Source organism: Rattus norvegicus, chromosome 6 (assembly GCF_021556685.1).
Source record: "Rattus norvegicus strain SHRSP/BbbUtx chromosome 6, alternate assembly SHRSP_T2T, whole genome shotgun sequence".
Lineage (NCBI taxonomy): Eukaryota > Metazoa > Chordata > Mammalia > Rodentia > Muridae > Rattus > Rattus norvegicus.
In genome coordinates this window covers 30,549,077-30,569,697 of record NC_141539.1, presented here as the reverse complement: position 1 = coordinate 30,569,697, position 20,621 = coordinate 30,549,077, and the positions used below count along the sequence as shown (strand labels likewise).

General features: G+C 52.4%; 1 protein-coding gene across 2 annotated transcripts; it reads left to right on the top strand.

Moving 5' to 3' along the window:
- Nucleotides 1-3,077: 3,077 nt before the first annotated feature.
- On the top strand, nt 3,078-20,420 carry Fosl2 (FOS like 2, AP-1 transcription factor subunit). 2 transcript variants are annotated; one of them, NM_012954.2, is made up of 4 exons: nt 3,078-3,241; nt 13,726-13,977; nt 17,060-17,167; nt 19,419-20,420. In NM_012954.2, the coding sequence occupies exons 1-4, from the start codon at nt 3,140-3,142 to the stop codon at nt 19,935-19,937; spliced, it is 981 nt and encodes a 326-aa protein (NP_037086.2). In that variant the 5' UTR covers nt 3,078-3,139; the 3' UTR covers nt 19,938-20,420. The 2 variants fall into 2 exon arrangements, with proteins under 2 accessions (NP_037086.2, NP_001013164.1); NM_001013146.2 differs by lacking the exon at nt 13,726-13,977.
- Nucleotides 20,421-20,621: the final 201 nt, after the last annotated feature.

Below are 20,621 nucleotides of genomic sequence, written 5' to 3'. Positions count from 1 at the left end.
AGGCCCCTGCGCACCCCGGCCGCGCCCCCATTTGCTCACCCCAACCCTCCAAGATTTCTCTAGGGCGATCGAGGACCCGCACAGTACCGGGCGAGGCGAGTGGGAAAGTGTCACGATTTTTTTTTCCTGTGCCCTGCCCCCGTCCCCACCTCCAGTTTTCTGGGTTTTGCTGCTGCTGCTGGAGAAGGGCTGATCCGTTTTGCGTCAAACGGCTGCATTTACTCAGTCCTGCTGAGAGAGGCGCGTAAACACTCAGGCAGGCCAGGACGCAGGGATGAAGGAGGGGGCGGAATGGGCCAGTCACCCACGGCTGGTGCGTGCTTGCGTGGACGCCTGCCCCACACCACGTTCGCCAGTCAGCAGAGCTGCACATTCTGCTGTAAGGGCAGCTGCAGAAATGCGAAGTCTGGCCACCTCGGCTCCCCACGCGCACAAGTCCTTGGGGATGGAGCTCAGGACAGAATGTGTTTTATAACTGTAAACAATGACCCCGAGTATTGTTTGGGATTACCGTATCTTGGGGCCCTTGGGGCTGCCAGATGCCGCCAGCCGTCCCGGAAACGCCGGCGCTTTATATAGAGCCCCGGGAAAGCTTCGAGTTCCCGGCTTTTATTTTTCTTTCCTAGTAACGCCCCCACTTCACAGATAAGGAAACTGAGGACCTGAGATGTGATGTGGAAGATGCATAGCGCTTTAACATCCTCAGCAGAATCCTAACAACCCATCTTCCTATTCACTCCTCAAAAGTTTAAGGATTCAGATGCACTGCTTAAGGATAGCTGAACAGCGTTGTTTCACGCTTGTAATCCCGGCGCTCGGGAGGTGGAGGCTTATCTTTGCTATAGAGCGAGTTTTAGGACACCCTGTGCAATCCTGAGACCCTACCCCAAAAGAAAAGAGTTCTTCAACTCCTGGTACAGCACTTAGCTGTACACATTGTACCTTCTCTGGGGATGATTGGCTATCCGGAGCAGACAAAGCTTTAGAAGGTCGTCTTGCCCCAAACCTTTCATTATAAAGAGGAGGAAACTGAGACTCTAGACTCGCCCAAGATCTCACAGCTCGTAAATAGCATAGCCAGGCGTTCATACTCCAAGGCCTGCGCTCTTTACCCTGAGTGCCACCCCACCCAGCAAGGCGGGAAGAGCCTGGAGTCCGGCCACGCGCGCCCTGAACTTTGCTCCAAAACAGCTCAAGGCAACTTGGGGCACACCTCTCGGCCCCCAGTTTTTTTTTTAACCCGATTTGCTTTTAAGGCCTGCTTACTACTATTAGATGCGTCCTAATTATCTAGCACAGAGGACTCCCAGAGTGTCTCGCTAGCTAATTTCGTCTTCAATATTACTTTTAGCAAATTAATTGGAAGGCCAAAACAAAAATAAATAAATAAACAGAAAAGAAAAAAGTACACACACACACACACACACACACACACACACACTCAAAGGGGAAGCAGTGGGCAGGCAGGCTCTGAGTGAAAAATGGGCAGGCCTGCCCCGCCTGGCGGCGCCGTGCCGCACCCCGCCAAGACCCGGCCGCAGGGTGGCGCGGGTGCCCGGTGCGTCCAGGACGCCCGCTGCACCGGGCGGCGCCGCTGAGGGTGCGGACGACTGCGCACGGCCGCGCCCTCCCCGCGAGCGGCTCTGCGCGCTGGGCTCTCGGCCTCGCGGTGGCGCCGCACTGAGCCGCCCGTCTGGTCTTCAGGCTGCGATTTTTTTTTTTTTTTTCTAAAACCCAGAGCCCAGGCCCGCGCGGCCGCTTTCGGGGCCCCGCCCCGCGCCCCTTCCTTTTGGGGTGGAGGTTGGGGGGGGAGGTAGGGAGGCCAGAGCGCACTCAGGAGCAGGCGAGGGAATCCCTCTCCCTCCACGTCACCCGAATGCGAGGAAACCCGCACTCGCGTCCTCTAACGCAAATGACCATCTTTGGCAACGTGCGCCAATGGAACAGACCAAGGGCGCTGCGCCCCAGGGGGGTGGAGGAGATCTGCAAGAACGCGGGCGGCTTCGGCGCCCCCGTAGTGCGGGGGCCGCCCGCTCCCACCCTCCCCGCCGCCCGCCTTCCTTGCGCGGGGTGTGCGGCTGGCGTCAGCGCGACCGCGAGCAGGGCCGGGAGGGGAGCGCCGCGCCCGCCTCCTCCCCTCCCGCTCCTCTTCCTCCTCCTCCTTGTCCCGGGCCTCCTCCCCCGCCGCCTCGAGCGCTCCTCCCAGCAAGGTGGAGTCTACAGTTGACGTGAGTGGATCCACATGGTGCGGGGCTGGAGAATAAAGAGTGTGGAGTTGAACTCGTGCCATTGTAGTGACTCATCTCGGGCAGAGCGCAGGGGCTCGGAGAGAGACAGCGAGCGGCGCTCGGCAGGGACAGAGAGAGAGAGCGCGCAAGAAAGAGGGGGAGAGAGAGGGGAGGGCGAAGCGAGGCGAGACGCGTGAGACTGGCCGGTCCCAGAGCAGGCACCGGGTGCAGGTCACTGCGACGCGGAGCCACGTCCCTCTCAGCACCGCTCAGCCTGGAACCCCACGGGCGCTGTCCCACCGGCGCGATCGGGGCCGCTGGACCGGCGCTCATCGCCTTGTCCTAAGTCAAGTGTCCGAGTCGCCGGGAAACTCAGGCGGCGAGTTGGCCACAGGAAGTTTATTCTTGGGCTCCTTTTCTAAAAGGAGGAAACAGAAGTTTCTCCCAACCGGCAGCTTTTCTTTTTCGCCCTTTTGGCGCCCTGGGAGATCGGAGAGGGAGTCCCCCAGAGCTGCCAAGCGACACCCGCAGAGCTCCTAGTCTTTTTTGCGTTGCCCATTTTTCTCCAACCCGTAGGTCCGGGCAGAGCTCGGGCTGCGCGCGGGGGCGGAAGGGCGCGCGCAGGGGAGGGACCGAGGGACGCGCCGACTTTTTAGAGGGAGGGACCCGGTGGACAACCGGTTCCGCGGAGCTTGCAGAGCAGAAACGAAGTGCGGTGCGCGGCGATCGGGGGGTCATTTCCCGAGTGTCGCTGCCTCCTGTCTGCCTGGGTTGGGTGGACAGCCCGGGAGCGAAAAGCCCAGTCCGCGGCCGGGCCGGTGGACCAGCGAGCGCGCAGCAAACTGTGCGCGGCCGCGGCGAGGGCGGGGAAGAAAACCACCCTGTTTCCTCTCCGGCCCCCACCGCGGATCATGTACCAGGATTATCCCGGGAACTTTGACACCTCGTCCCGGGGCAGCAGTGGCTCTCCTGCGCACGCCGAGTCCTACTCCAGCGGTGGCGGCGGCCAGCAGGTACGTGCGGGCCGGGGTGCACCTGGCGGCGCGGGCAGACTCCCTCTTCTCGCTCCCAGTGCCTCCACCCCCAACCTCCGTCTTTTCCCTTTCCTCGCTAAGCTAGAAAAATACTTAGGGGTCACCGCTGTAAGTTGTGGGGTTTTGTTCTGTTCCGCCCCTCCCCTCCACTTTTTTTAAACAAGCGGAGAGTGGGCTTGGAGAGCCAACGACACCCTCTCCCCCTTTTCTTACTTAATTTTCCAGAAAAGCTCATGATACTGCAGGTCCCCTCCGGGAAGCCTGTTGCCTCCTTCCGAGCCGCTCTGCCTTCCTTTTCACCTTCCTCTTTCTAGGTAGTGGATAGGCAAGAAAATCTTTGCACCCTCTAAGCCCCTCCCAACCGAAAGGACCCTGCGGGGGAAGGCTTTTTAACCCTTCTTTCTTCTGTTATTCTTCGATCTTAGCTGTTTTCTGAAAAGGCTTGGGGGCTCAGAAACAAGGCTGGGCTCCTTCAAGTGATTGGGAGTGAGGACGAGGGTTGCCTCTGGGAATTAGGTGCGAAGGTCAGTAAGGAAGAAGCTGGCTTTGATTGGCTCTTGACACCTTCTGTGATACCCCCCCTCCAGCTTCCGGTAAGGGTTGGGCAGGAGCCTGTATTTCCCCCGGAGCAGATCCTTGAGGGGCTTGGGGGTACTGGGGCAAAGAAGCTGTCAGAGAGAAGTGGGAGAGAGAGACATCACTTGGGCTCCTGAGTGGTTTTAGAAGTAGAAAAACAACTCTTTTTCTAAAGCAGCCAGACTGGTTTGCACTGAGGGATCTTGCCTGTAATCTATGTCTCTGTAGGTACTGGTGGGGCGGTGGGGGGCCGTGGGGTATCTGACTTGTGTAGCAGGAACCGCATACAAGAACTTGCGAGGGAATTGCATGCACACACAAGGTTCCCTGCCACCTGAAGCCCACCTCAGCCAGCATTGGGAGTTCCTAGACAAGCTGGCTGCAGCATGAGTTACTCCATAAGCCAATGGCTATGGCCTTGACTTTGACCTTTAGAGGTCAGGGGTCTTCCAGGGAGGGGTGAACTGAGCTGAGAAATATAGAAATATGGGTTTCTTTGTAATCTGATGAGAAAGGCATCTCTCAAAGTAATGTCCCATGTCTGAAGAGTCCTTACAAATGGCTTTTCTGTGTGTTCTCTCTACCCGCCCTCCCCCATACCTATTAAGCACCCCCTGTGGATAGCCTGGTCTAAGCGTTGAGGGTGCAGTCAATGAACCCTTACCACTGAGCACAAAATCACATCTCAAAAGTAGTTGCTTATATTTGTGTCCCTGTGCAGTTGGTGTTTTGGGCTGAATCCAAACATCATTCACCAATGGATTTAGAGTCATTTATACCTGTTGTTCCCCTACTTTCCAATCCAATAACCCTACCCCAGGTACCTCTCCTTCCCAATCATCGTAGGAGCCTGGAATTTCTTCTGTTTCTTCCACTAATGAGACCAAGGCAGTGAGCACTGACTGACATAGTACAATCTCCTGGCCTGGATGAAGTCAGACCGGACATCAGTGCCCCTACTGAATAATCTGTGTCACTAGGGCTTTGAGCCCAGGATGTAAGCAGAGGCAATTCCCTGTTTTGGAAGCAAATCAGACAGGAAACCGATGCTCGGATGAAGGAAGAGAGCTCCGTCCAGCCGTGTGTAATGGGGCCTCATTACCCAAGCAAAAAGCAGCTGTTGGCTAATTCCTAGCATGCTGTAACACATGAGGATTTTGCAATTAGCAACAACCAGTGCATGGGATTCTCAGGTCCGGCTGCCCATTCTGCTCAGCGGCAGGAGCAAAAAGTCTTTCAAACCAGAGGCATTGGCCACTTCAGCCAACTCTCAGCCTGGCCTCTCTGCTCCTTGCCCATGTAGTGGGTGGGAGATGGGGAAGGGGAGGAGGGCTTTCTCTTCCCTGCTCTGACTTTCTGCAAAAACAGTTCTGTGGTCCCAATGATAGGCGTCTGCTTTTCTTACTTCCCAACTCCGAGCTACGACGCACCCTGATCTGGGTTCAAGGTAACTTTATTACATGCCAGATTAAGTCTGAAATCAACTCTGCTCCCAGCCGCCTTCTCGGGGACCGGGAAGATTTCCTGGCAGTTAGTGACTGGGCCTTCCTCCTTTATGGTAGCACTGTAGACCAATCATTGTGAGATGTTCCTGGTTTTCCCTGTTCTCCTTGTTTGTGGGGTCCTGTGTCCCCGATATGTTTGCTGCCCGCCACTTCCCCTCTCTGTCTAACTTCATAAGGTCTTGGGAAGCAGACAGCTTTGTTAAGACCTCTGCCTGGTGTACATGGCAGGAACTCGGAACATGAAAAATATTTCCTGCTGTAGCTGTAATCTCAATCTCAAAGGTTAATCGCCGGCAGTTCCATTTTCTTGGAGATAGCTGGATGTCCCTCCCGCTCCTGGAGTTTGCTTCATTGTTGTGATTTTCTTTTTTTTCCCTGGGACAACACCTCCAGATATATGCTGTGCCTTGCTCCTTGGCTGTTACGGTTTCAGGGCCCTGGCATTACGCAATCCAGCCAGTTACACAAACATAGGTCATTTCATAACTTGTTTTCTTCAGCCAGGCCCCCTTCAAATGAAAAACAAAACAAAACAAGACACGGAACTTTTCCAAGGTGGCTATCTGTTCTGATGACTTGTGAGAGTAAGTCAAGGACATTTCCTTCTGGAACAGAGAATATCAGACCAACCTTTTCCCTCTGCCACATTCTCCCAACAGGCGTGTACACACACACACACACACACACACACACACACACACACACACACACACACACACACACAAAATTCCCCAGAGTGAACTTTTGCCAACTGTACCAGGCTGGGACATTCCTCACATCAAACAACTTTTACCAGAAATGACTGTGATTTCCCAAGTCAGCCTCAACCGTACCCCACTAGTGCCCCCTACAGGACATTTTTGGAAGAACTATCCTGAGAATGTATTTTTCCAGTCTCCAGAGTGTTAAACTTGGTTAGTTTTCCAAATTCTTAGAATTTTTCTTCTTAGTTAAGGCAAACAAGTGCCGTATATTTAACAATAACTAACCACAAATGGCTTGAATTAAAGTGGAGTTTTTTTTTTAAGAAAAAATCTCTCTCTATATATATTTTTTAAATAAAGCCTGTTTGGAAAAAAGGGTGCTTTTCTCTTGTTCACAAGGGTGCCCTCCCCATGGTGTTTTCAAATACCCAAGGATGTTTTCCCTATGTGCTTGCGTGAGGAATGTTGGGGAAGGGAGATGCAAATTAGGGGTCTGGTGCTTTCTCTCTGTTCATTTCCCTTGATCTTCCAGATGTTATAAATTAGGATCACACAGTTACCCCAGGAATGCGTCTGTTCTGGGGATCCCTGGTGGTGGAAGTGCCCTTCAGTTCCTTACCACCACGGGATGAAGGAGTAGTCATACACTGTCTGAGTGGCAGGTGAATTTTCCTTTCCAAAACCCTGAGTGCATTTCCCTTATTGTATTTCTGCCTGTCTTGTTATTCACACTGAATATAAATTTTGAAGGCTTGAGGTGGATTTTGGGGGCTTTTTGTTGTTTTGTTTTTTTCTTACTACAAACACGCCAAAGCCTAGACACATAGATCACACATATCACCATCATCATCACCATCATCATCATAATCACCATCACCACCACCATCACCATCATCACTATCATCACCATCACAATCATCACCATCATCACCATCATCACTGGTCTCCTCCACCCTTGCTGGACTATATGCTTAGCTGAAGACTGAGGCTGCTGGGCTCAAGGGCTTTGCAATACTGGGGTTTTTTGTTTGTTTGTTTGTTTGTTTTTATTTTTCTCGGTGCATTTAAAAAATTCTCCTTGCTAACAAATCTTCCCTTGAATGGTGAATTTGATATTTGAAAATGACCAGGAAGTCTTTGGAATTAAGTCTGACACACGAAGTCGGAATGGACAGACTTGGGGTCCAGTATAGAGTGAGACCCCGAGTCTTGTTGCTTCTCAGTCTCCAGAGTTCATTTGGAAAGAGGTCCTCCCATTCCGAGCCCACAAAATGGCCCCTTGCTGACAGCATCTTTGCGTTGATGCCTTGGACATTTTTTTTCTCTTTGTTGCACAGGAAGATTCTGGTTTATGTGTCGAAAGGGAAAACTTAGCCTCATTGCTGGGTAGACATAGCTCGTCTCTATTGTAGGTGGCGAGTTGTGACCTCAGCATATCAAAATAATGTCAGCTGCTCTGATTGAGGTCAATGTATCTGTCCCAAATCCCGCTTGGTAACTTGACCCTCTCAGCAAACTGAGCCAGTGACAACTCTGAATCAGCCTTGTCAAGTGGCCGATGTCGCTGGGCTTCCGAGAGAGAGAGAGAGAGAGAGAGAGAGAGAGAGAGAGAGAGAGAGAGAGGAAGAAGAAGAAGAAGAAGAAGAAGAAGAAGAAGAAGAAGAAGAAGAAGAAGAAGAAGAAGAAGAAGAAGAAGAAGAGAAGAGAGGAGAGGAGAGAGATATGACGGACCACTAGCCCTCCTGTGGAAGCAGGCTACCGGGTCCACAGGTTCATGTCTTGTACGATGGGGGGTGGGGTCCTGACAAGAGTCAAGAAAGACATGGGAAACAGGGTGGGCAAGCCTGGTCTGATTGACCGCAGAACTTGGAGGATGGGTGAGAGGAGGGATTCTCCAATTCAGGAGTGGGGCTCTTGCCAGAAAGAGCAAGGGATGGGGAGACCTGGGGATAACACCCCACGGAGGAGGGGAGGAGCTCTGCTTCTTTATGTTTCTGGCTTTCCTTCATCCAGTCAGCGAAGTACCACTGGCAAGACTAGTTCTTTCACATGAAGCTGGGACAGAGAAGAGACTGGTGGGGGATAGGTCCCCCGTGATACATTTGTACAGTGTAGAAGTTTGGAAATTGTGAGTTATTAACAGCTATTTCCATTGTGACACAAATGGTATTTCCTTCGACGAGAAAGGCCAGAGGTCAAGGTGATAGCCAGCGTAATGCTGTACTAGAGGCTGTGCAAGGAAGGCACCCAGGCTCAGTGAACACACACTTGCCTGATGTTGGTGTTGGGCCTAAGCAGTGTGAAGAGAACATTGCCCTTTACCCCCTCCCCCCAGTCTGCTGGGGTGTTGGGTTTCCCTAGTTGAAGCTATAGAAAGGATCTAGACCAGGTCTGTCCTAGATGGTGCGCTCACCTTCCCGCCTGGTGGAGCAGGTTTCAGGGTCCACGGGTTCATGTCTTGTATGATTGGGGTCCAAGAAGGACCTGGCTAAGAGGACAGGCCAAGAACACCAAGCTTGACTTCTATTTAAATTCTGCCTACCCAGCTCAGGACTCTGGGAGAGCCTCCATCAAAGTAAGCCATAGGGATGGTGGTCTAAACTTGTTCTGAGACTCTTCAGCAAGACTATGAGGTATAATTCCTTCCGAACCCAAGGTCCTGTTGTTCAGTCCGAATGACTGTTTTCCAAGCCAGCAGCTTCTGTGCTGAGAGACTTCTCTGGCCGACTGAGTTGACCTCTGACTGACAGCACACTCACTAAGTGAGCAGTCCATTGTGCCTCAAGCACAGAATGCTACTGGATAACACTGAAGTCCCCAAACCCCCAAGGACCCACAACAAAGCTTGTAGGGATTTGAACTTTTGCTCAGGGTCTGGAGGTCCAAGTTGGCGAGTGACTTCCATCTCCTTGGTTTCCCGGGTGAGAAGGGTATCTCTTCTTTTGTTTGTTTTTTGGTTGGTTTTTGCTTGTTCCTCTCTCTTGTTTCTCTCCAACCTGAGCCTAGCAGACCAAGCTGTATTTGTAAGTGAAGTTTAATGAGGTCCAGGGGTGCCCATTTGCTCACATATTCCCTACTGGTGCTCCCTTCTGTAATGGTGGAGCAGAGTTGCAACACAGATGGTTTAGGCCCAGAAAGATTAAAACTTTCTCCCCTCTGGCTTCTTCGAGCGGAGCTCACCAGATTCGGCTCTGGGAGGTCTATGAGGGCCGTTTGTCCTTTTATAGACATTTACCCAAAAGTTGACAGGGAGACACAGTTTTTTTTTTTTTTAAGTACTTAGAAGCTCTGCTAGGCTGAATGCCACGTAGCCACCCAACATTTCAGTTCTGTCCCCAAAGGAAGAACTTTCCAGGGGCTTATACCCCAAGAGAACTGTGCCCCTGGCCACCTCTTGTGTCCCCCCAACCCAGCACCTCCCCGTCACTGCCACACTGTACCTGGCACGGTCACAACCTTGCCCTGTGGCTGGAAAGCTGTCTTGGTTTCTTTCTCTTCAGTGTGAGCTCCCTGGTGGGAATCGTGACTCCGTGCCCCCTTTGTGGGATGTTTGGGCCATTCTTGGTCGGTTGGCATAGGAGGGTGTCAGGCTCACTTCCGAGACCACAGACCCTTAGTCTTATCTCTTCTCTCATATCCAAGTGCCACTCTCGGAATAACACGTTTGGAGTTGAGACAAGACCCATCTGCCAGATCTAATTGAAACTTTTGTGCGTCTCTCCAAGAGGCTCCTTTGGAGACAAAAGCCTGCTTTATCAGGGCTCAGTCCCCTCTGGGGACAGGACATTGTTTTTCTTGCAGTTGGGAGCTGGCGTGTTATCCAGATGGCTTACCCTCTGTCTGAAACAAGGTGTACATGCGATTCAGAGGCAGTCATTACCTCCCGCCTTGTTTTTATTGCCGCTTTGTTTTGTCTAGACCAAGCCATCGCTGAGAGGAATCTGGCTGGTGTCTACCGGGAAACTGTGTGTGTGTGTGTGTGTGTTGAGGGCCTGAGAGGAGCTGGGAGGCACCTGCCCATCCCTGAGGAATCTTAGTCTTCCAGCTCGCTTCGGGTTTTCTGCTTCCTTCCTCAAGCCTAAAACTGGCACACGGTTGTTCTTTGGAATGAGAGTATTTCTTAGATGCTGTCCTAAAAGGAGAGCTAACAGCTGCCCTCGAGGAGGAGATGGTCACATGAGGCCATTGCCCTGGGTACCTCTTCTATCTGAGGACCTGTCTTGGGGAAAATAATAGAATACAAAGTTGGGTGCCTCCGAAAGTAGGAAGCTGGCGACTCCCCCAAGAGCTAGCCTGTGCACAGACCTGCATCATGGGGTGACGTGATGTTGCTGGTGGCAGCAGCGGCGGTGATGGTGACGATTTGTAGTGCCTTCCGTTTGTTTGGGGCAATGTTTTCCTGCCCTGGTTGCGTGTTATAATAGAATTTCCTTGGAGTCTGAAAAAGTACCTGTAATGGGGCTCCACCCCCGAACAATTATTTTAGACGCTAATGATGAGGCTCCGACGTTGCCGAGTTTTACAAGCTCCTCAGAACATTCTTAGCCAGGCTGAGAACCACTTATGTGCTTTGCAGCCTGTGATTACAGTAGCCATGGCTTTAATCCCTGAAACAATGCAGGAAGTTCAGAATCAATATGCTCTCTTTTGTCCCAGAATTGAGTCGTCAGTGACTGGCTCAGGGCAGCTCATCCTTCAGGCCTCCTTGTAGCCCCAGAGAAACACACACCTGATTCACACCAAATGTGCCCCCTTCCCTCTCGCCCTCCCTCTCGGTACTACAGACTGAACGTAGGGCCTTGTGCATGCTAAGTGAGTACTCTAGTCCCTTTTATATTTTGAGAGAGGGTCTCACAGAGTTATCCAGGCTGGCCTTGAACTCATTTTACAGCTAAGAAAGGCCTTGGATGTTTTTTGTTGTTGTTGTTGTTGTTGTTGTTTTTTGGTTTTGTTTTGTTTTGTTTTCTTATTCTTCTGCTCCAGTCTCCTTGAATAGCTAGGATTTGTAATCTTGAACTTCCAAGTATGGCATAGCTGTTTCTTTTCAGTCAACTCTTGGTTCCGAAACAAAACCACCCCTCCTTACCTTAGCCTTCAGTGGTATAGCTGAACTGGCTAGACTGGCCACTGGACAACCTCCCTGATAAAATCCCAGAATCCATTGCACTGGGCAGCTTCCCTACACTGGGGCAATCTGGGAAGTGAGGCAGTCATGTTCTTCCATGCAGACCGGAGTCGTCAGGCGGTGGCAGGATGGTATGTAAGGATGGGTCTGTCAGCTCTGTCAGGTACAGTGTGTGTGTGTGTGTGTGTGTGTGTGTGTGTGTGTGTGTGTGTGTGTGTGTGTGTGCAGGCTTCACTTTACTTTCATACCAGAACCTATGATATTATCGGCAGGGATAAATACTGCAAAAGTGGTCACTTCCAATTTCCCTAGTTTTGATTGCTCTGACTAGACCAGGCGGAGGCTACTATAGCTCCTGGGCTCATGGCAGGATTTCCTTTTGGGTGGAACCAGTCTATGGGACCTCCTTGGTGAGAGGGGAGATCTGAAGGGATCCTTAGCACAGGCTGGAACTCTAGCACTCAAAGCTGTTTTTTTTTTTTAATTTTTTTATTAACTTGAGTATTTCTTATTTACATTTCGAGTGTTATTCTCTTTCCCGGTTTCCGGGCCAGCATCCCCCTAGCCCCTCCCCCTCCCCTTCGTTATGGGTGTTCCCCTCCCCATCCTCCCCCCATTGCCGCCCTCCCCCCAACAATCACGTTCACTGGGGGTTCAGTCTTAGCAGGACCAAGGGCTTCCCCTTCCACTGGTGATCTTACTAGGATATTCATTGTTACCTATGAGGTCAGAGTCCAGGGTCAGTCCATGTGTAGTCTTTGGGTAGTGGCTTAGTCCCTGGAAGCTCTGGTTTTGAGGAAGAAAGAGGACTAGAGAAATCTTTGTGGCACCATGCTGAGAGGCTCCTGTCTTAGTCATGCTGAACTGTGTTTGAATTCTGATCTCACAGCTTTGCAGCAGTAAGGCCTTGGGTAAGTGGCTTGATCTCTCTCTGACTGTTGCAGCCCTTAAGATGAATGTAATGGGGTACTTACCTCAGAGGGGAATCTAGGCAAGACATTAGCATGGTGTCTGTCATTCTGGAAGTGCTACCTATTACGACTGTCATTTTACCCATGAGACTAGGGGGCAAGCTGCAAGATGTTCTTGCGGACACAGATGGTCCGAAGATGGGTTTTTGACTGGGACCATAGAGCGCTTTCTCCTGAACTGCTGGAAATGGGAGGGGCTCCCCTTTTGCCCCTCTCACCTTCCAGGAGCTGTCCTGGAGAAGGAAGAGTCAAGGCCAGCTGTCGACATCCTGGCATGAGGAAAGACTTTCTAAAGGAAGACACTTGTGCCCCTCCGTTTCAGGTGTCAGGCCACAGAAACGATGGTCCCTAAGAAACTGGATTTGTCCCAGGAATCTTATGCTGAGAGAAGGAAAGGGTCTTCGCACAGTAGGACAACCTGTCAGAGCACCTTGCAGGATAGACTGGAGATAGTGGTGATGTGCAGGACCACATCCTGACCGGGGCTACTTAGCTATGCATCCCTTGGCCCTCTATTTAAACACCAACCTTATGTCCTGATCCTGAAGACAGACTGAGGGATAGGGGGTCACTGGGTCCCTTTGTTCCTTTCCTTAATATGGTCACATAAAATAAATCTCCCCACTTTCCCCCATTACTGTTTAATTGGCCAACTGGGGATGGGCGAGGAGCCTACGTAGTTAGTGCTACTGGGGCCTAGGCTCTGACCTAACAGCTCCAGAAACGGAGTAGCCAAGGGGCCTGAGGTACTGTGCTTTGGTGCTCCATCTTCTTGGGGTTTAAATGTAAGGCATCCCGTAGCGCACAGAGCTCTGCAACAGGGTCCTGATGTAGATTAAGGGAGAGACAGAGGGAAACCTCTGAGTTGCCAGCACCAAAGCATCCCGTCCGACACATCTGTGAGCCCAGGAAAATAGAGTTAGACACAGCACATCTGCCCCAAGCAAGGTGTCAGTAAAGGGGGAAGATACAGGGTCAAGGACAACAGTAGGAAGTCTGGTTGCAAAGACAGACTCACGGGCCACAGTCCCATCCACTGAGAGTAGACTCCAATAAACAGAGAGATGAGGATTCAGCCTTCTCAACTTGACCTTGATCAGATAGGCTTTAAGGCACACCACGAACTTCCTTAGAAAGCACCAAGCAGACACAGTATATGCGTGGCAATCTTTCTCGATCTACCGGTGTGCAAATCTCCAAGAGACGTGTCCTGCGCTGGTACCCTGGGGAATAATTGGTAGATGACTCAGAGGCCCAGGAGGCCCCGTTGAAACATCCTGCAGATATGTATGCTGGAGGGCTGCAGGGTGGAAGAGAGCAGCTCAGCCTCGAGAGTGTCCTGGAAGTCACTTGGGTTATGGCTGCCTCCTCCTGAGTCCCTGAGAATGAAGTGTTCAGGACTCCAGGCAGGGAACAGATCTGACACATAGTCCAGGGATGGGTGAGATTTGCTCAAGGTTCGGCTATGTGGGACTTGTCCAGGGAAGCCCTCGAAGTCTACGGTGTCCGGCCTTGGCTCTGGCTCCGCTCATCCTGCTCTGCCGTTTCTTGGCTCAGTGTCATGTCTTTCTCCTTGTTTCAGAAGTTCCGGGTAGATATGCCTGGCTCAGGCAGTGCCTTCATCCCCACAATCAACGCCATCACCACCAGCCAGGACCTGCAGTGGATGGTACAGCCCACAGTGATTACCTCCATGTCCAACCCCTATCCGCGCTCGCACCCCTACAGCCCCCTGCCAGGCTTGGCATCAGTCCCTGGGCACATGGCTCTCCCCAGACCAGGAGTGATCAAGACCATTGGTACCACCGTGGGCCGCAGAAGGAGAGATGAGCAGGTATGTCGCCTCCAGCTAGTGGAGAGGAGCATCGGTAGCTGGGGGAGGGAGGGACTCGCGAACGTAGAACGTAGAACGTTCTGCTGGTGCTTAGGGAGATTGGGGCACCTTGTAGGTGTGAAGGATCAGTGGACGGGAACTGTCATGGCTTCCTACTGTAGTAGTACCAGTCCTGAGCCTTAGGGGGAGCCACTGGGTGAGCGTCATAGGACAGGGCTATGAGCACCCACGTGACTTTGCATTCTTCCTCAGTGCTCATCCCACAAGGCCTTGCGGTAGTGAGCCCAGACACGGGAACCCTTTAGCAGTAATACATCCTCCGTTTCAAATGTGCGTCTGGTGAAACTTTCCTTTTAACTGTGGAAACCTTCACCCCAACTCCTGTCAGTTCCCACCCGAGGGCACCAGTGTCTGCTATATCCTAGTACCAGTAGCAGTAAACATGACTCCCTGTGCATACTGAGGGGTCCAGAGCCAGCAGACCCAAGGATGCCCAGAGCTACAGGGCTTACCCCTCCACTGCCAGGGCAACCTCACTCTCCTGAAGACACAGTAGGACCTCACGCACAGCCAATCCATGCGGACAACATTGGAGTCCCGGTGAAGGGCCCCTGAGAGCTATGGGTAGTAGACCCTGTACTATAGTTGCATGGTGTGGGAGGCTACAGGCCCCTTCTGAGGGCTTCCCCTAGTCACAGCTACAAGTGGTGTAGCAGTGACAGCACTGTCCTTTGTAATTGTGCTTCCCAAGCTGAAGCCGTGACCATCACTGGGTCAAACTGTCACAACCACTGACAGGTCATAAATGGTGCTGAGTGACAGCCAGACTCCTGTGGGCTGGCAGGACGTTGAAGTATGGTGTGTGCATGTTCGTTCTCTGCTGGGGCTGCCTCACACTTCGTTCAGAAGTTTACCTCTGGAAGGGGCATTAAGGACTGCACCTCCAAAATTTCCCCCTGAACCCATAGATAAAGAAGCTGAGCGGCTGGGGATTTAGCTCAGTGGTAGAGCGCTTACCTAGGAAGCACAAGGCCCTGGGTTCGGTCCCCAGCTCCGAAAAAAAAAAAAAAAAAAAAAAAAAAAAGAAGCTGAGACCTGGAGAGAAGGGCCCAGGGTCATACTGGGTTAGTAGCAGAGACCGGGACCCACCACTTGGACCCTCGGTTAGATGTTTGCAAGGCCACATCACCTAGATGTGCTTCAAGACCAGCTGTCTGGAGACATCCTTCTTTTGTGGCAGGGAGAAAGAGAGAGCCAGTCAGAGGACCACTAACCACATTATAATATCTTTCATGGCAGCCACATTCTGGAGCCTTGACTCTTGGGTTCCTACCCCTAAGGTCTTGTCTGTGGCTTGTTCCCACTCCCACCCTCACTCCACCCCCACTCTCCACCCCTGTTTCTACTCTAAGGCTTGTCCCAAGAGTCAGCTTGGTGCCTCATGACCTCCTCCAGAGCCTGCCCAGGAGGCTTCTCTGAGCCCAGGGTGGGGACTGAGGAGAAGGGAGGGGAGGGCGTGTGTGGCTTGTGGGTGGGTCCCTGGTGATGTTAACAACACTGAGGCTGTAACCACGTTGATCTCACCACCCCAGAACATTTCCTATGTCGACAGTACCCACAGTTGCCCCACACCTCCCCAGACAGGGAGAGACCTCTAAGGCTGAAAGTTACAGAGGTGGGAGGAAGGCATGCTGTGGACCAAGCTTAGTGGTTTTTATTTTATTTTTTTAATTTTTTTCTCCTTCAGCAGTAAAGACTGCGGTGGAGGAGAGAGTTGTTGGGGGAGTAGGCCTGTGAAGAGACCTCAACCCAAGACTACCACAGGGCCACAGGCTTTCTTGGTAGCTTAACTTTGTAAACCTTGGACCAAGACAGGTTTGGGGACAAGTGATTGGTGTGCTAGCTGAATGGTCTTGTGATCTCCTGTGCGGTCACCTCTGTGTAGATAAAATGACCTTGGTCTCTTTCATGCTTTCCTTTGTAACTCATGGTGTCACAGCCACTTAAGGTGGCAGGGAGCATCCTACAGGTCCCAGTCTAGGCCCAGCTAGCAGAAATGGCTTGTTCCTCGGGTTGTGGTCTGTAGTTAGGTAACTTCCTTCTATGGGATGGCTTGAGCTTCTGTGGGTCCCTTGAAGCATAGGACTCAGGTCCTACCGTACTTGGAATCTTTTAGGCCCTTAGCAGAGCATCAGCACATAGTAGGTATGCATCAATGTCTAGTAGCTGACATTGTAGTCTTCCCTTTATTCTGCCTTGGGCTTTGGCCCGTGCCCCTCTCCTTGGTACTGTGTGTGACCAAGTCTCTGACCAGTTCTGGGGAAGAAGCCAGTTCCTGGTCTCTCTGCAGGGGGTCTTCCTGTAGTGCACAAATCAGACTCAACTCCTGGAATCTTGTGTCACATAGAAGGTCACTGTCAAGTAAGCAGAAAAGGTGCACAGTGAGACTTTTATGCCTAGGCTGCTTTTTCCCCCTTGCTCAGCCTAGCACTGTTGGCAGGCCCCTAGGGAGTCCTCAGGGGACCTGTGAGAAACTGGCACTCGGGTTGGCAGAGGGAGTTGGGGATAGAGTGATACCCGTGGCCTTCCTACTGGTGAACAGAACATCAAAGCATGCGTCCTCCATAGATGCAGCTTACCTGTGTGGAGACTACGTAGTCAAAGGTGGGCAATGAGGCTTGTAGAGTAGCTGACTGAGGAGGGAGGAGGGAGTTAGCCAGCTCTGGAGGAGCTGCTACAGCAGGTGAGGCCAGGCCTGGCCTGCTGGTAGGACTCTTGCCTGCCTGAGGCTCTGAATCAGAGCTGACTGACAGTTCCTGCCCTGGTGCAGGGCCCTGAATCCCACTCTTCACCTGCTATCCCTTTAACCACCTTCCACAGAGGATCCAGTGACAAGCTCTCTCCAGGCAGCCACATAGTAGTGGCTTCGTGCCCCATGACCTTTGAACCGGCTACACTCCTTTTTCCTCCCCTCCCCCCCCGTTCTAAGAGAGCAGGTTGCATTCCTTAAAGTACAGTCTTTAAAAACATTGCGATCCATTTGTACCATTCTGACCGAGACTCTTGACCTTGGCCTCTATAGCTGTCTCCCGAAGAGGAGGAGAAGCGTCGAATCCGGAGGGAGAGAAACAAGCTGGCCGCTGCCAAGTGTCGGAACCGTCGACGTGAGCTGACGGAGAAGCTGCAGGCGGTAAGGAGCTGTGTGTGCCGTGGGAGCTCAGGGCGGGCTGAGGGCTGGAGCGCTCCTGCCCTTCGAATCCTGTCCTTATGATTGGTGTATTTATGATGTGTCAGGAGAGATGGGACATCCTTCTCTTTTAAGGACATGGGGCAACATTAGGCTAATCGAGAGGGTGGTGGTGGGAGAGAAAGGATAGATGAATGAATGAGAGTTGACCTCCACTGTCTGGAGAGGAGGAGACTACCCTTGCGGGTCCATTTTCTCACTTTAGTACCAGAGTGCACTCTGTCCTCAGACCCGCTGGGGCCTCTGGATAAGAGTTGACAGTTCTGGTGAGCTAGGGCAAGTGCATCAACATTTGCCTCTCCACGAGCCTTCTCAGGGTTCCAGTTCCCCCCATGCCCAAGGTGGCCCAGCCTGGCTGAGGAACCCTGGTTTGAGCTGGGTGGGAGCAAGTGTCCTTGTGTAGACGGGTCACATGTTAGTTGAGTTACATTTTCTTGGAGCTTTTGTGTACCCTTCATTGGCAGGAAGGTTCCCCATCTTTATGGTGAGCAGAGAGTGTCATTCTGTCCTTGTGAGTCACCCTCCCATGCTCCCTAATTGCCCAGACCCAGGGGCCCATGCTCTTTCTAAGCTGTACCTGACCAATGTCACGTAACTCACTTCTGTGTCTGGCTAAGGGAAGGGCTGAGCGTATGGTAGAGGGAGTCCTAAGCCGGTGCTGACTCCTGGTATAGAATGCTTTCAAAGCGAGGAGATGAGCTGGGAGATTGTCATCTGGCCAGCAGAGAGGTTGAGAATGTCTTTAACCCTTCCACGTACAGTGTGTCTACTTTAAACTGTTTCCTTCATGCCCCAGTATCAACATTCAGTAGAATATGTACTTGGTGAATCCCATGACCCCTGTAGTCACAGCCTATGGTGCTGTCAGAGTAGGGATGGCAGTTGGGGTTAGAAGTTCTTCCTCCCAGATGAGGTGGATCAGGGAGAGATCATCCACCATGGGAGGCTCCCTCAGCAGGACTCTCCATAGCTAAGCTCATTCTTTGAGGAGCTGGGCTTTACTGTGACTCCCTCAGGGCATCCCTCACCACCAGCCCAGAACAGCCACTCCTTTAAGTCCTCCCTACTGTCCTCCCCTCTTCCCAGAAGTCTCACACCCTACCTCTCCACCTCCCCCACGTCCTGACCCAGCTACCCTGAGCCACATCCTCCACAGGAAGCCTCTGACGTTCATCAGACCCTTGAGACCAATGGAAACTTTTTTTTTTGTTTTCACTCCGGAATACACCGTAGTGTGCTTAATGAAGCTCTCGCCTGTGTCTCAGCATTTGTGAATGGGGATCTGTGTTAGAGAAAAAAGCAGAAAGGAGGCTGGTGTCCCCCACCATTCCAATCTGCAGGCACTGATGGCTGCTCTGGCTTTGTATTGAGGGGAGTTGAGGCCCCCACTGGTGACCTCAGTATTCCCACAGGCTCTCACAGTCTGTCGCTTCTCTATTGGGCACATAGACCTTGGGGGTCTCTGATTTAGGGAGCTTTAGAAACCAAAATAAGGGGAGAGGGGGAGATTCAGTAGGCGTTGGCTGGGTGTTTATTACAAGCCAGGCACTGTCCGTTCCAGTGCTGGGGGTAGAGTGTTATCATGAGGGTCTGCTCTCATACAGCTTCTCCCTCATGCTCTGTGTGCGATGGTGGACTGAGATGGTAAAAAAGAGTTGAATAGAGTCCTCCTTTCTCTATGAGTATCCCAGGCTAGTCTGCCGGGAGACCCAAAGCTTGTACCGGCACCACAAGGGTCGAATGTAGTAGCACGCAGACTCTGGAGTCGCGTGCCCCGAGGATTCAAGTCTGGCTAACTCTCTGCTACCTCTATAACTTTGAGCAAATAACCAAACTTCTCCGAACCTTGGTTTCCTCTTCAACATGGGTGGGTGATAGCATCTGCCTTCAGAAACTTCTGGAGGGTTGAATGAGAGTGTCTGTTAAATACGTGACATAGTGAGAGGCATGAAGTGCTCAATTACAGCAGCTCCAGATGTTAATTCACCTGCCCGACAAGCCGACTTTGTTCCTTCAGAAGAACTGTGAGCCACCATGTGACTCACACCCACTTGACTCTCTGGCCAGGTGCTCGAGATGCTGTGGTAGGTCCCCTGAGGACACCGTACATCTCCCTTTCATGCCTGGACCGTGACCACCCCTCAGGTCAGCCTGCAGGCTTCTGTCCCTCACACCCTCCTTTCCCCCCTTGCAGGAGACAGAGGAGCTGGAGGAGGAGAAGTCCGGTCTGCAGAAAGAAATCGCTGAGCTGCAGAAGGAGAAGGAGAAGCTGGAGTTCATGCTGGTGGCTCACGGCCCTGTGTGCAAAATCAGTCCTGAGGAACGCCGATCTCCCCCCACCTCCGGGCTACAGTCCTTACGCGGTACGGGCAGTGCTGTCGGCCCTGTGGTGGTGAAACAGGAGCCTCCTGAAGAGGACAGCCCCTCTTCCTCAGCAGGGATGGACAAGACCCAGCGCTCTGTCATCAAGCCCATTAGCATTGCTGGGGGTGGTTTCTACGGGGAAGAGCCTCTGCACACCCCCATCGTGGTGACCTCCACACCTGCCATCACTCCGGGCACTTCAAACCTTGTCTTCACCTACCCCAGTGTCCTGGAGCAGGAGTCGCCTGCGTCGCCCTCCGAGTCCTGTTCCAAGGCTCACCGCAGAAGCAGTAGCAGTGGGGACCAGTCATCAGACTCCTTGAACTCCCCCACACTGCTGGCCCTGTAACCCCATGCTCCTCTGGCCAGCTCTGGAGGAGTCCACATTCATCACTGCCCTTCCCAGGGACCAGCACCTTTAAGCACTCCGGGGCAACGAGGGCAAAAGGGGTCCCTGGCTCTGGGGACCCACCCGATGGGACTTAGTGGTGAGACACTGGTTGTTCTCTTAGAAGCCCTGGGACACCCCTCTCCCTCATGCATCTTGCAAGCAAATCCTCTTTCTTGAAAAGCCGCAGAGAACTTGGTTTGTGGACTCAGACTTGTCTCCCGCTTCTGAAGCCCCCCGAGCTGGCCCGGATGGCTCCTGTCCCTTTGTTATTCGTTGTCTCTGGAGTGACAGTGTCCTTTCCTGCCCCGCCAAGCATGCTCAGTGCCTTTTGGTTTCCCTTCCTTCCCCTAGTATCAGTTTCTGCTCCCTCTGGGTTTTTATGAGATTTGCCATGACATTTCATCTGGGTGGTCCAGATATTAAAGCGCTTTTATTTCTGGAGCTGGAGAAGCAGATGACCCTTCCACTGGGGCGGATGTGTCCCGAAGGGGCAGTCAAAGTGCAATATTATTGAACCTTTCCTCCCCACACACCCAGTGCACTGTTATTACAGACCGTGGGCTCCCTGAGTTCAGCCGGCGATGCTGCCATCACTGGGATACACCAAGGACCTTTCCTCCCCAGTCTCAGAGGTGCACATCT

Bases quoted from the DNA above. Each gene is read 5' to 3' on its own strand.
- Fosl2 (NM_012954.2), top strand. From the start codon at position 3,140: ATGTACCAGGATTATCCCGGGAACTTTGACACCTCGTCCCGGGGCAGC. The intron at 3,242-13,725 runs GTACGTGCGGGC...TCCTTGTTTCAG, and splicing joins GCGGTGGCGGCGGCCAGCAG to AAGTTCCGGGTAGATATGCC. The intron at 13,978-17,059 runs GTATGTCGCCTC...TGGCCTCTATAG, and splicing joins GCAGAAGGAGAGATGAGCAG to CTGTCTCCCGAAGAGGAGGA.